At 39.7% G+C, this 16518-nt stretch overlaps 1 protein-coding gene across 7 annotated transcripts in view; it reads left to right on the plus strand.

The window, feature by feature from the left end:
* The window catches only part of LAMA2 (laminin subunit alpha 2), a 380508-nt gene that overhangs the window by 106719 nt on the left and 257271 nt on the right, over window positions 1-16518 (plus strand). For all 7 annotated transcript variants that reach the window (XM_080999463.1, XM_080999466.1, XM_080999467.1 and 4 more), the window contains exon 4: window positions 7736-7978. In XM_080999463.1, the coding sequence (XP_080855589.1) occupies window positions 7736-7978 (243 nt within the window). The remainder of the gene's footprint in view (window positions 1-7735; window positions 7979-16518) is intronic.

The following is a 16518-nucleotide window of genomic DNA, read 5'->3' on the forward strand; positions in this document are numbered from 1 at the left end:
CATGCTGGTAGCTTCGAGAACACTGTCTAACCATCTCGTCCTCTGTCGTCCCCTTCTCCTTGTGCCCTCAGTCTTTCCCAGCATCAGGGTCTTTTCCAGGGAGTCTTCTCTTCTCATGAGGTGGCCAAAGTATTGGAGCCTCAGCTTCACGATCTGTCCTTCCAGTGAGCACTCAGGGCTGATTTCCTTAAGAATGGATCGGTTTGATCTTCTTTTCCATAGCTCAGTGGGAACTAACTCGGACACTGGTCTTGCCGGTATAGGAAGTCTTAGCTGTTATGCAGAGCTGTTGATCTATTGTTTGCCAAAAAATACAAACTTTTGTAGTTATCCAGATTCCTGCTGCTTCCTGGTATTAGGGCACACCAATTGCAAGATTTTCTCAAACCAAGAGTCCCCTTCCCAAACCCATAGGATACTCCATTATCTCAGAATTGGGCCGGCACTTTCCATAAGCCTGAAGCATTTCTAAGAGAGAGGCTGTAGGTATTCCTTTTGCACCATGAGTGTATGTGTGTGCCAATTTAAGATAACAATGCACTTTAAGAAGTGGACTGTAATCCATAGAAACTAGTGCAACCCTGTTCTCTCATTATCTTTAACTAATATGCTTAGGCTGCGTTCCATAAACCAGTTACTTGAGAGCAGTCCTATACAAACAAGCTTCCATTATGCTGCCATTGCTTCCTTATCCTACTATCTCATTCAAGTCATCATCAACAGCCCAGTTAGATTGCATGTTGTATATTGCAGAGCTGGTGCAAGATTTGAACCCAATATTTGACTAGATTTACAGCTCAAACCTGCAGTGTCTTTTTAAAATGTCAAGTGTTCCTAGTTTCTACTGGTTTCTGTAGTCTTCGTTTCTTACAAGATGGGCCTGCTGTCTCGTGGGGATTTTGGAAAGGCAGCAAAAATGTCCATTCTCCTATGCCGGGACTCTGACTGCTTATCTAGTCCTCAAGGATTGTTTCTCTCCCCACCCCTTTCCATTGTTTATTTTCATGAAGCCACTCTCTGACAGTTAAGCTGCGGAATGGACACTGCAATATCTAGGGTATTCCTCAGCTTTCTCAGATGTCAATAACTTGGCATAATTTAAACAAAGAACTTGTGGATTTTTTCCGCAATTAAAGGCTGAAGTGGAGAGAATAGTCCATTGTCTATTCTATGCTTCAAAATGAGTTTGGTGTGCTATATTAATAATTACTGGTAGTACTTCACATTAAAATAAAAACCAGTCTCAAAAGAGTTTTGATTAGCTTGGAATTTTGATTATTTTCTGGGCTCTTTTTAAAAACACTCTTACTGCATTTTTCATCATTGGCTTAGCTAAAAGAAAGTGCTAAAAGTTTCAGATCTGCAGTGAGCAGAAAAATTAAATGTAGCTCTTACTATCCTGCTGCAAGAAACACAATACACATAATATCTAAGCACCTGTGGACTCCAGTCCAGCATGTTAATGGAATGAAACTTAATGCTAGTATTCTGTGCATACTTGGAAACCAGTTCAAACACCACCCCACCCCCAAAAGATGTGGGGAAGCCTTGTACACACTATTCCCAGGCTAGATCTTTGCATCTAGAAAGTAGGTCTGAATACAGAGTTCAAGATACTGAATCAGGAGTCAACAGATTGCTAGCAACAGATTTAGCCAAGTAGAAGCTATTATTTGAACCACACCTGCCTGCATTTGGAACTAATATGGCAACCATTCTTGTTATAACATTTGAAATGTGCTGCATTCCACTCTTCTAAATGTCGGGGGGGGGGGCATGGATGAGTTTTCTTTTAATAGATAAAACCAGATGGCTTTGAGTGCATGGTAGAAAGTATTTCTCTTCATGAAATAGCTGTACAAGTGTGATTCAACAAATTTTTCACAAACCACTAATACTAACACAATATCCTTATTGTTCCTTACCATTGCCTCATCAGATTTCTCTGACATAAATTTCTTTTATTATTTTTAGAACAGTTTAATTGAACTAAATGAAAAATAAAAATAAAAGGTATACTGTGTCATTATAAAAGTTAACAATTATATATACTTATAGTAGTTTATATGTATATATTAGATATTTTATTTAAATGTGTTCCAAATATCATTATACTTATCTATGCAAAGTCTACATCTATAAGCAATCCATTCATAAGTTGCAAGTGTAGTCATATCTTCAATCCATTGATTAAATAGAACCATACACTTATATTTCCAGTGCATCAGTATCAGTCTTTTGGCCATAGTAAGGGCATGAAGAATCCATTTACGGTGTCCAGTTGTCAAATTCCATAATTGTAAGTATGTAGTTCAAAATATTTTCCTCTGAAAATTGTACACAAACACCCCCGACACAGAATTAAATTTCTACCTAGCCTTATGTAGAATACTCATATGCCCAATAAGGCAGTATAGTGATAAGTCCATACAGATCTGCTTGGAAGGCAATTCCAGACCATTGGTGACACAAGTAAAGCAGGTCTGATCCACATCCCTAGCTGCCAAATGGCATTCTGAGGGAGATGCTAGAAGCAGGAATGTTTGGAAGCCTATATATGGAAGACTAAAATCCCTCAATTCACCCAGGACCAAAGGTGGTTAGAGTTTCAAATGTAAGCACTGGCACATTGAATTGAGGCCAGAAGTGAACCATGTAATGCAGAACAGATAGGCCCAAAGCTATAGAGTCTGGAGGTGAAATTTAGAGCAATATTTTTAAAATGCTTTCAATGGCATGTATCACAGAGCAAAACACCATGTTCTTTTGAAATGAAGATGTGTTGATTCTGAGCAAACATAAATGAACCAAAGCTGCAGATTATCCAAGTGAATGGTGAGTGATGGTCAGCTTTCAACCAGAAACTCTCAAAGGTGTTGTCTGGGGAAAGGTCACAGAGCCCAGGTCCTGTTCTGAAAGCCCTGAGCATGCACAGAATGTATTTCTGCAGTACTGAATAAACCACAGGTAGTACCAATACACATGGGATTAAGGGCCGGAGCTTTGAGATAACAATTTATGTATTTCGGATAGGTGTCAGATACTTCACACAGCACACAATTATTTTATGGCATTCACTGTTGCAAGATGTACTGATGGCCATTAAACTTCAGTGATTTTAAAAGAGAATCATACAAATTTCATTGGGTTACTTTCATGCCCTGACTGTGGGCTACCTGAAGGCTTCTGGCTGGCCACAGAAAAAAGTAGGATGCTAGGCTTAGTGAGCCTTTGGTCTGCTCCAAAGTGCTTTTCTTATGTCCTTACATTGACAGAGTGCTGCTATGTGATAGAAACAGGCAAGAATTTCCAGGGGTCAATCAACCTAGCTGAAAGTTGCCTCAGAATCCCAAATATGTTTGCTTGGTTAACACTTTGAACACTTTGTCTTCAAGATGAAGACAACTTAAGGTTTAAGAATGAATCACATCCTTCATTAGAAGATCTTTCACTGAAGATAGTTGTGTCAAGAAAAAACTGTGGCTCAGATTTTCATTCAAAAAAGAATAACCCATTGTTTCCAATTGCCTGCCTTGATGATTTCAATCATGCTCCTATTCAATTTCCCTCTCTGAACTCATGTAATAGCAAGTCAGAGGAAACACCACATTTCCTGGGAGCAATGCTAAATTCATGCTAGCCTGCCACCTTTTGCGAGCATTTTAAACTCAGAGCACTGAATATAACCCAACTTTTAGAATGGTTGATTTGAGTGCTTCACAGTTCTCTCTCTTTTTCTCATCTAAGTACTATGTGACCCAATAATCTCTATGGCTGGAGTGATATAAATGCAATTGGACATCTTTAGAACAACTGAGCCATTTATTCCTAGCCCTCCATCCCCAAAAACTGGCAGCTTAAAATTGAATATGGCTCCCCACGATAATAAGTCAGAGAGGAGCTCTTGTAAAATGCAGTCGTTTCCCAAGGTATTCAAACAGGAAAAGAACCTTAAATTACCAAGCACTCCAAACAGACCAATTCGTTTCAAATGGCTTCATTTTGTGAAAGGGTAAAATATACTCTAGCCGTATTTAAGTTGCACTACATTGTTTGCTATAAATGACATCCATTCATCTGATTCAGTGTGGCTATAACTACTGACTTGAGTTCACTCTGTCATTTAGTGGGGAAATGAAGAGAGTAGAGGGTTTGTGTTGGAAATGTCAGGAAGGGGAGTGAGCGAGAGCTGAAAGACTAAGGAGCAGCAATGACAACAGCATAACCACTTTTTGTGACATACCTTGTTGCTGCCATTGTGTCCTTGAGGAAGTGTATAATGATTATAGCTAAGTTCCTGTGAGCAACTGTCACCCAAGATGACCATCAGTATTTCCTCCCTATAACATTCAGCAGGTTTGAACAGTCAGGTTCCAGTGTCTGTCTTGAGTCATGCTCGTGAAAACAGTAATGGCCCTTCTGAACCAGGGCCTGGAGACCAGGGTTCAAATCCTCACTCAGCCATGAAGCTTACTGAATGGCATTGGGCTGGTCACTCCTTGAGTGTGATGTTGACTTCCTTCCTTATTATCTGGAACCACTGTGTGCCTGTAGCCACCTGCATGTTGTGAAGGAGAAAGAACTTTGCTATTACATTAGATGATGGTTGTCTGTATTACACTTGGGTGATGTATTTCTGTTGCAGAAAGGGACAGGGAAAGGAAGGATAAAAAGTCAGATATGGGACTCAAAGAACTGTGAGGTAATGATCAGAGGTGAGTGTGGGACAATGGGTTTGATAGGACTAGGGTGATGTGAGTCAATAGAAGCAACCTAATTGGCTAGGAATCACTTAAAAGTCCAAGGAAATAGTGGCAGCCTGATGGAACTTCATTTTGGCTTGACACAGTCAAGTAAGATGTTTCAGTATACTTTATAAATAGGATGTCAGTATCCTATCTGGGACAGGGCTTCTAGTCTTCAAGAAAGTGAGCAGAAGAAGTTCTTTAGCAGGGTTTCCCCCAGATGTTGCTGGATTACAACTCCCATCACCATTTGACATGCTATCTGGGCTGATGAGAGTTGGAGTCCCAACAACATCTGGAGGACACCATGTAGCCTAACCCTGTTCTATAGGGGTGCAGGTCCTCCTACCGTAGTGCTCCAAAGATGGAAAAAATGGACTTCCATGCATTGCACAATTGGGAATCTCTCATAGACTAATGTAGGTCCATTAATTTCAATTACTCTTAAGTCAGTTGGATACAGCCCTCTGTATTCTAGTAGCTGGGATATAAAAAGCTGAGAGGACAATATCCCACTTGGTTTCCTGGAAATATTTGGCTGGTCGCTATTTGAAATAGGACAAGATCAGTCTTTGGTCTGATCCCAAAGGACTCTTCTTATGCTCTACCAGTTTGTTGTGATGACAGTTAACTACCCTCTTTTCTAGCAGGCTTAGCCAGACAGACATAGATTTCACTCTGTTTGCTGCTAGGTGCTTGCAAGTCACAGTTAAAGGACACGGATGGTCAATAAGGGGAAATGCTCCATGATACAGCTTTATGCAGCACTAAACAGTACAATGTTCGCCTCTGGATAATTTAGAGAGTGAGGCAGTCACCCCGGAACCTTTCTTGAACACAGCATTAAAAACACAACAAAACATAAAAGTTAGCTGACACTAAATTCATTTTTAGAAAGCTCTCAAAATTCTCTGCTGGGAAACCCCTGAAGTACTTAGTTACAGTAGCAAAGTATTAGTGTGAAATCTCCATTTTTCTCCTTTACACATTTTAATGCCAACACTGGAAAAGCTGCCAAGCTACCATGAAAAAAAAACCTGAAACAGCTCTAATTATTTCATCTGTTCCACTCTGTAATTATAATATTCAAGAACTTCAGTTGGTGTGAATTGGCAGAGTTCCAGTGAAAACCCAAGCTTTCACCAACTAATGATATGGAACATTGTCTTCTAGTTTCCCACTATAAATTTTTCTTTGTCATTCTTCATACTTCTTGCTATAACTCCAGAACTGAAAACACTAAGATTTCTGTTTATGCCTTGCATTTCTTAAGAACTCCAGAAATGGAAATGATGGTTTGCTGTGGTTCTCCATTATCTTCAGGAGGGCCTGTATTGGAATTGGAGAAATACATACAGCTGCTTGTCTCCAGGAAAACTATGCAGATACATAATAGTGTTTGGAGTTTGGATTTGATATCCCACTTTATCACTACCCTAAGGAGTCTCAAAGCAGCTAACAATCTCCTTTCCCTTCCTGCCTCACAACAAACACTCTGTGAGGTGAGTGAGGCTGAGAGACTTCAGAGAAGTGTGACTAGTCCAAGGTCACCCAGCAGCTGCATGGAGGAGGAGCAGGGAAGCGAACCCGGTTCACCAGATTACGAGCCCACCGCTCTTAACCACTACACCACACCACACTACACCACAGAACACCACACTACACCACAGAAGTGTTTCTTCTGTGTGATAAATATTGATTTATATATTATACAACAGTGTTGGAGAGGCTATCAAGAATGAAACCCTATTACCTTTCAATGTATGCTAATACTTTCCTTTATATAATGGATGGATTTCCAGTATATAAAATGCTGTTCAGAGGGCAATACCGATACCCCAGTCATCCAACTGCCCATCTTTGTGATATATTTTGACTAAGAGTTTGCTACATTCTAAATGTGAGTTAGTATCTATGAAATCCTTTTAATTAATCTTACTGAGATGTATACTCGTATCCACCTGTTTCATTTTTATCTGGGTTGTAATAAAATCTGATTTACAAAAAGATAAATTATTAGCATATTCAAAGCTTATTCAAATATAATTGTGTCTTGTATATCAGTCTTGGTAAGTAGGTTAGTTGAAAATAAATCCTTTGTAAATTAGTTGGCAAGGCAGGTGAAAGAGCAAATCATAATGAGTGTTGATTAAATGTTCATAATCTGCTTATATAAGAGCAGTACTCATAAGCTGCAGGTAGAAATCACCAGCTGAATGTTCAAGGTGGTGTTTCTCGGATGAAGAAAGATTAAAATGGGTTTCCAGATGGGATTGGAACACCAACTGGGGACTGGAAAATATATGGAGGATGGTGTAGCTCAGCAGTAGCAATTTTGTGAGGCTACTGAAATTGTATTACTGTATTTACTAAATTTGTATTTATTTACTAAATTTGTATAATGGGTGTGTGTGTGTGTGTGTGTGTGTGCGCGCCATGTCTTGTGATTGATTATGTGGAGTAGGGCTTACCTAGTTGCCCACCCCGTATTTTATTCAAGTTGGCACCCTTGTGGGTACAGCACATCACATTACATTGTGATGGTTCTAGAACCTGAATCAGTGTTCATCTTTGCTGTGCTCTCCCTCTTTCATAGCCCCTTGACCCAAGCTCCTTCATATTAGATATAGGAACTGCTAGGAGCTTAGTGGTAGAGCTTGAGCTTGAGGTACAGCCATTTCACTCTACTTTATATGCTAGGCATCTATCCCAAAGCGAGCAACAGCAGAGCAACCATAGAACAACAATAGAGTTCAGTAGTGCAAGAGGTTTAACACAGAGCGAATGTTCAGCTTCACTTCTCATGAATGGGATGCTGCTGTAAACAGGATATATGCTATTGTTTTCTCTGCAGACTTTGCTAAAGCCAAGGTATAATATCAAACTTCTTTAGAATCAGCATTGCTTGCTTGTAAATGAGCAAAAGAAAAATATACTGTACTTCAACCAGTTATTCTGATATATTTTTTTTCTTTCTCATATTCTCCCAGGTGTTCCAAATTGCTTATATCATTTTAAAAGCAGCTAATGCACCACGACCTGGAAACTGGGTTTTGGAACGTTCACTAGATGGTGTCAACTATGAGCCCTGGCAGTACTACGCTATCACAGACACAGAATGTCTGACTCACTACAACATTCTTCCCCGCACTGGACCTCCATCGTATACAAAAGATGATGAAGTTATATGCACTTCATATTACTCTAGGATTCATCCACTGGAGAATGGAGAGGTAAGATGGGGGAGTACTGCCGATGTCAATATGCTGGCAACCACACTGCCCTCCGAATATGCATATTTTCCCATAAATTAATGTTTGTGCATGCATAAGTTCAGGAGTTTTCAAACATAGCCATAGAGTACTGAATAAAGTATATTCAGATATCTCTAAAATTTTATATCCAGTATCAGTGGCTATACTCAAGCTTTGCAACATCATTTACAGGCTGTGAAGTTAGGGAGCCCTCTTTATTTGATGCTTGAGTAGAAACGTTTGCTCAAGGTGCTGGAGCAGAGCAAAAGGTGTTAAGCAGCAAAGTAGCATCTCACTCTCTTCTAGTGTCATGCCTTGGCTTGGTTCTCCAGAGTTCCCCCTTGTGAGCTCTACATGTGCATCACATGTGGCCAGAGGGATATAGCCTTATGCCATATGGCCAAAGTTATGATCTCCCTGTGTGGTGTTTATGCAATTGTGTGTTGTGATTTAGTGCTGAGCTATACCCTACCCTTGGTTTCTCGTGGTGAAATAAATGGGGGACTGTTTTGGTTCAGTTTCCCTTTCTAAAACAATGGACAACCAGAAACTGAGCTATTCCTTGACATTCAAACTACCCCAATCAGTATTACTGAGAAATAACATGCCAAAATGTTTTATATTATATTTATTGCAAAAAAAAAGTGTTTGGTAGGCTAAATCACATGCAAAAAATATGTATATTAGGAGAAACGTACACAAAAATTCTGGGCAAGAGACTGCAAATCTCACAAAATTGGCTGTCACAAATTTGTGAAAACCAGACAACAAATATGTGATTTTCACTTGATCATCCACATCAGGTATCTAGAGCAACAAATCTTAGCTCTCAGTTCAGCATGCAGAGGGCAATATAGTACAAGTTGGTGGCATATCCAGTGTTCCAGTGGCATAGCACAGCTTTTGTCAAATTCTGTAGCCTCTTAGCTGATGGATCTTCTCTATAATATTGGGCCCTAAGAGAGTGATCAAATGGCAAATGTTCCATTCCTAGTTTGCATTTTTGGATATGTCCAAAGGGATTTTGGATGTGTCATTTCTGACTCATATGGTACATTGTGCACAAATCAGTGATGGATAGGTAGGTAATATGTTTTGTGGGGAAGTGAGTCATAAAGAGCTTCCTGGTTTTCAAATTATAATGAAAAGACTGAAATGAATGTATAAAATCAGATTTATATTTAGAAACATAAATGCCAAACAATATGCTTTTTTTAAAAAAGAATGTGAATTTCCATTTCATACCACAAAACTTGGGTTTTTCCAAGAATATTTTGGCATAAATTTCAGGTTGCGTTGTTGGGTTTTATGATGGTTTAAAATTGAAAATTACTATACTCCACAGGGTTCTAAGGAGTTTGCTGTTCTTTATCTATGCTAGGATTCTAGGCTAACAATATTGATAATATGAAAAGAGCCATAATTGTGTGAGCTTTCCTTTCAGCACTAATTAAGACTATGTGGTGTAAATGTGCAGCTGCCTTTACACTACCTTTCCTCCTCATTTAATAAAATTTCAACCTTTTCAAAAGCTTTACAAAGCTGGCATCATCACGTTTGATTCCTGCGATTTTCATTAATCTGAAAACTAAAAATTAATGGTAACCATGGTGATTTTTGCTTCATTTCACTTGCATTGAAGCCACTGTTATTTGCATTTAATTTTGTTCTTTATAAAAAGCAGTTGGTTTCTTCTTTTGAAGGATTAGAACTTAGTGCCTATGTTTTTATTAATCTTGTTATGTAAAATTATTCTAGGGACATTAACTCTTACTCTTAGTAATATCTTTTATTTTTCCTGTAGAAGATACAGGGCTTTTGTTTAACTTGATCTTCATTTAGGCTGAACTTTCTAACGACCCCATGCATTGCATTCTTCATTTTTATGATCCTTTTCAGTCTAATCAGTGAAATCAGAAATCAGCTCTGAAGAGCAGAGGTTTGTCACGAATTACTTTCATATCTGATGGAGGATGAAATCTAATTTGCTTTAGGTTCTCCCCCCCCCCCCGATGTCTGGTTCACTCATCCTCATGTCTGTTCCTCCACATGTATCCATATGTACACTCTGCACAGTTTCTGAGCAGGGTTTCTATCTACCTGTCACACCCTGTTACCCATAGAGCAATACATTTAGTAGCTTAACTAAGAATTTTTCTGTTTTCCATCATATTGCAATTCATTATGCTTTCTATCATTTCAATGTTAGTGTTTTAATGACTTTTAATGACATGCAGGTTTCAGTCGGGATACTGTAGTGCTTTGCAAAGAAAGCAACAATAGCACAAGAGGGCAGTGACCCATCCAAAAGTGTGTTTTGATTACTAATGCCATGCATTCCTTAAGAAACCACCAGAATATGTAGCTTTGTATATGATTTTCAGACTACTTTATTAACTCAAGAGGGCATATAGCAGTGCACATGGAAACTATAAAACAGATACAGTCATACCTTGCCTTGGATCTCAAACGGCTTGGCTCCCGAACAAATCGGCTCTCAAACGATCGAAACCCAGAAGTGAGTGTTCTGGTTTTCAAATGATTTTCAGAAGCCGAATATCCAGTGTGGCTTCCACAACTTCTCATTGGCTGTAGGATGGCCTGCAACCAATTGGAAGCTGCGCCTTGGTTTTTGAACAGTTCCAGGAGTCAAACGACCTCCCAGAATGCATTTTGTTCAATAACCAAGGTACCATTGTATGTGCACCAAGATACACAGCCACATCTCAGACAAGGAGCATACACAGAGGGCTTACAACATTCTCTCCTATGTCCCTGGGTCCAGCATTTCCATAAGAACTGCACAGCACGTGCTGTTACGGCTAAAATGGCCGCTGTTTCTTTAATGCGAATAAAGCTGGGTAAGCATGAGTCAGCAGCCTGCACTAGGTTGTATATATATAGTGAGAAATGTTAGTTTGGTGCTGAGGCTGAGGTTGATTGGTTAGTTAGTGAATGCTGGTAGTGTTGTTGTGTGCCAGTTGCTTTTGCACAAAGACTTTTAAGAATAAAACCCTGCAAGGATATTCTCGTGGACTCTTTTGTGCCGACAAGGGTCCGAGGACCAGGCTGAGGAGACAAAGGGAGGTCAGAACCCTTTCCTCCTTTTTGCTTTTTCAAACACTGACACATGTACCTTCATCACCCCATACCTCTGTAAATCCCAGGTCCTGTTTATCTTATATTAATCTTTGCCAACAAAGGTCCGTATAGTTAAAGCCATGGTTTTCCCAGTAGTGATGTATGGAAGTGAGAGCTGGACCATAAAGAAGGCTGATCGCCGAAGAATTGATGCTTTTGAATTATGGTGCTGAAGGAGACTCTTGAGAGTCCCATGGACTGCAAGAAGATCAAACGCATCCATTCTTAAGGAAATTAGCCCTGAGTGCTCACTGGAAGAACAGATCATGAAGCTGAGGCTCCAATACTTTGGCCACCTCATGAGAAGAGAAGACTTCCTGGAAAAGACCCTGATGTTGGGAAAGATAGAGGGCACAAGGAGAAGGGGACGACAGAGGACGAGATGGTTGGACAGTGTTCTTGAAGCTACAAACATGAGTCTGACCAAACTGCGGGAGGCAGTGGAGGACAGAAGTGCCTGGCATGCTCTGGTCCATGGGGTCACGAAGAGTCGGACACAACTAAACGACTAAACAACAACAATCTTTGGGGTCACTCATACTGCAGGACTATCCCTCAGTTATCACTCATATGCATGAATATTCCTCAATTATCCCTGTTTGAAATTTTACAGCTGAATGTGTGGCTACACTCAGTTTGAAAGCATTGTATCTTAGGAAATGCAAGGTGAAAGTTGCTTCTGTGGCGTGTGATGTCTCCTTCACACCTATAAGCCAACACTTAATGACTTGTGTTCAAGAAACCAGATAGTAAAGATACATCCATCTCCAGCCATATTCCAGCATACCAGTCAGAATCCCATGGGTGCTGACAGTTCTTGGGCATCTTTTCCACCTAGGCATTAACACATACCTGATTAGCTTCAGCAAGATGGCTGCATTATGACCATACCTTGCACTACTGCATTCATGTATTTCTTCTCTGCTGAAGTTGGGGATGGTCAGATGTTGTAAATGTGAATCTGAAAGAGTCACATTTGTTTGGGGGATTTTTAATTCCAAAATAATATTAAGTTAGCTGTGCTTTACTTTTAAGTTACATCTTCTAGTCTATTGCTCATCCCTTCCCATCTTATTGGTAGCTGACTCATGCATGACTTTTTGTTGTCTATAAATTTGAGTCCTATATGTATAGGTCTACATGGTGACTATTCCTGGGAACAAAAGCAGTTTGCAAATTAATCATGCCAGTGAATTGCTAACACCCTGAAATCCATGATTAGAGGTTCTGGATACAACTCAGCCGCTGAATGGTAGAGGTAATGGTCATAATAAGATCCGTTTTTAGTGAGCATAAGCACATATCTTTTATTATCTGAGAATGACTGGTGAACTTTGTAATGTGAAGCTATATTATACAACCTAGCCTATGAACTATTTCCTGATTTCTTTAGTTTTAAAACTACCTTAAAGGGGGACATCAGAAGGCACCTGCACATTTTCTTTAATCAAACTGCATTTGATTGCCTGATAAGATTATAGGTAAAAGCACACTCCCCATGGAGAGATGGGGAGTATTAATGCAGTATTGATTCTTCATAAGTACAGCAGTGCAGTAAAAGGAGTTTTAAAAGAAGCTATTAGTTATGAGAAAGCAGGAGTCAGGCAAGGACACAGCATCCTGGAGACAGATATAGGCATGGGTGTTGGATATGGATTCTATACTCAAAGGTGTGTATTGTTTGTAAATCAATGCCATTTAGTATTTTTAAGACTGTGTGTGTGTTTGTGTGTGTAGAGATAAAATATTTTATGTTGCCCTTCATCTGAGGGTCACATAAGAATACAAAGTGAGAACACAAAATACCTAATCATCATCATCATCATCATCATCATCATCATCATAAACAAACCACAAACACATTTGAAAGTCCATAGAATGTTTATTCAGCCAGAGGCCTGGTTATATAGTTACATGGTTACATTTATACTTCTTTTTCATTTATGAGGGAATACAGGACCACCACTCAGTGGATTTAGTATCTGTCTGCATAAGGTTCTAGAAACTAAGTAACATTAGTTGCTGCAAATTATTCTAACGGAGACTGGGGTATGAAACAAAGGTATATTGTATGCAGAACTGTGGCGTAAATATGGACCCAGCTCTGGATTTCTTCTTTTAGACAATGTGTTATCCCAAACCGTTTCACAGGGAATTTAGGAAACACAGTTAATGCTCAAAATTATTATGCCAAGACAACATTCAAAGAGTTCAATGAAAATGTAGTTTTTCACTATTGTTTATTTCCGCCAGGAGTTTTGCTATTATTTATCAGTTCAGTGGCATAAAAGTCCTGGCACAATGGAGAATATCCCTATATACTTAGTTCAAATAAACTAAAGAAATGTCAGGAGACACAACATGATATTTCCATGTGCTTTGCTCATGGAAAAGCACAGATAGAAACAGAATTTAGTAACAACCTTGAGAAAAGCATGGTTTTATTGGGCTTCAAGTGTTGTTATTTGTATGTGTGCTGGACAAATTCATCGAAATAAGATTAAAATTCAGCATCTTTCTATTCTGATGTGAAATATGGTAGCTTTTCAAGTGCTTCCTCCATACTCTCAACGCTAGGTCCCTCCTGATACAGCACAAAGATAAGGGCTAGCGGATAACTTCCTGTCCCTATAAAACTGATTTAACAAATGCGTCAGTCTTTGTTTAATTTGGCTATCCAAACGGAAGCTTGAAAACACACATTTAGAGACTGAAGGGAATCTAGAAATCCATAAACAACTCAAAAGGGGAAAAAATCAAATAAAAAGAATCACGCCAACAGAATTTAGCCACAGTTACAGATTGTATAGAGAAAAGCCTCAGAGAGAAGCAGTGACACTGTAGCTGTGCTACTGCTTTCATCTACCATGTGCTCATCTGCTAACACCTGGATCCATTTTTAAGGCCCCCCCCCCCTTGAAATGTAGGTCTTGACTCCTTTTGAAAAACTCCTTTTTTCTATGTAACTCATTCCTGAGCTGCACTAATGTCAGGCCAATAATGTCAGGAGTGCTGAACTCTGGTACTTCTCAATGCCTCTCTTAGATCTCCTTCATTCCTTTGCTGCTTGAATAGGTGTTCAGGACAAACTGATTGGCTGATAGAGGAAAGCATGGAGAGAAGGAGAAAAGGACTTACAAATGAACTGTAAATCCAATTCTCCCCACAGCCTGATTTAATCCTTTCACACTGGGAGTTTCAGAGTGTCAACACCATAGGGTCAAAGGGTCGACATGTCTACAAGTACTCAAAACTGAAACATATTCAACTCAGCGTGGTTTGAAAAATCGCTGTGACATCGTGCTGCCCAGTAAAATTGGTTGAATATAGCAAATGTAATTCCTACCCAAAAAAAGGAAGCCAACATCTACCAAAGTGTTCTAAACTCCCCACCATCTCTGTATGCATGTATATGAAATAAACCCAGTGACCCTTCCATTCTAATCAATGTACAGTGGTACCTCGGGTTAAGAACTTAATTCATTCTGGAGGTCCGTTCTTAACCTGAAACTGTTCTTAATCTGAGATACCACTTTAGCTAATGGGGCCTCCTGCTGCCGCCGGGCCGCCGGAGCACGATTTCTGTTCTCATCCTGAAGCAAAGTTCTTAACCTGAGGTACTATTTCTGGATTAGCGGAGTCTGTAACCTGAAGCATCTGTAACCTGCAGTACCACTGTACTCTTTTTTTTTAATACTCATATTTCATGCTTCTTTTTCATGATTGCTAATCTTCTCAGTGCATGTTCCAGTACACTAAAGAAGGGAGAAGGTTTGACATGGCGTGTCTCTGGTCAACCTGTTGTTGTTTTTCACTCGTACATATACAGGAGAGAGATAACAGATGATCAGCTGTCTGTTGTGTGTAGGCACCGTTACTTCAGTCACCTCTAAGCTACTGCTAAGCGACAAGCTCAGCAAGGCTGATAAACAACTGATTTTTAGATGTTTTAATTTGCTAGAAGCCACCCAGAGCGGCTGCGGCAACCCAGTCAGATGGGCAGCATATAAATAATAGAAGTTGTTGTTGTTGTTGTTGCCAGATGCCACAAGTGGGTTCCAGCTCCACTTTGGCATGGATTCTGTGTTTGAACAATCTGCTTCTTAATAAAGACTGGGCATTTCTCAAACTGCCCATTCTTGATCACCTCACTATGTATTTAACTATGCTGGCTTGCTTGGTGGCTTGCCTGCCTACCTGCTCATACCCTTCTTGCTTCTCTACTTACTGGCTCAACTGCTTGACTATTCAACGATTGCTTAGCCTCTGGGCCACATTGGTCCTATATAGCACAAGCTACACCAGCAGTTTTAAATTGCATTTTTATCCTTGCACAATTGGAACTTGGGTAGGATAGATTCATTTCAGGAGCAGTTGCCCAACGAACAGATCATGTGCACCCCAAGGAGTAGACTAAATGTGATAGGGTAGCAGCAAGAGTGGGGGAGCGGTGAAACAGCTGCGATTTTCTCCTCATGGAGCAGCACACTCAGTGTTTGTTCACTTTACTGAAGAATAAATGTGGTTCAAAGTGGCACACAGACAACACGATTAGCAATCACATTTTAAAACTTAATACCGGGCATGTGTGTGTGTAGTTGTTATCAAGGTCACAGCAGGTAGAGAAAGGAGGTTTAAGCTTTTATTCCCCAGCAGGATTCTCCAAGAAATTCTGCCTCCATCCCATGTAGCAATTAATTTTAGGAAAAAGGCTCACATAGGCACTGATGGGAGCTATCCCCCACTTAATGCTAAGGGCCCAAGGGGGGCAATTTCATGCAGCTGGGAGAAGGCTTGAATTGACCCATGTGTTGTGATCCAGACAGCAATCAGAGCCCTCATGCTTGATATATAATTTTAAACCACATAACATGTGATTGCTAATCACATCATTAATGTGTAGTTTGCCCACAATTAATGTGTAGTTGGTCTTTAACAGCAGAGGTGTTAGGGCTGCAGTCCTAAGCACAATTTCTAGGGCACAAGCCACATTTAAATCAGTAGGGGTTACTTCTGAATATAGATGCTCATGAATGATTCTCAAGTTTGCATGTGAAAAAGCTTTTTCTCAAAAGACCTTTGAGGTGGATTTTGAACTAGAAAAAAGATTGGTATTTGGGATTCTTTCTGTATACAATTACCTTCTCAGTAAGCTATTCAGTCTGCAAAAAGAGAAGAAGTAATAACACTATTAAGCAAGTGTACGTAGATATTATGCTCTAGGATAAAAATGATTGGAAAACTTGTATTGCTCAAAAAAGAACAGAGAAAGGGACTTGCTTCTATTTCTCTTGGGGAAAGCTGAAATAAAGATACCCTTCCGTTGACAATAATTTCTTTCCATTCTGGCTTTGTGTTATAGAAGCTTGATAGTAATT

The sequence above is a fragment of the Podarcis pityusensis genome (assembly GCF_964106645.2).
Source record: "Podarcis pityusensis genome assembly, chromosome: 3".
Classification (NCBI taxonomy): Eukaryota; Metazoa; Chordata; class Lepidosauria; order Squamata; family Lacertidae; genus Podarcis; species Podarcis pityusensis.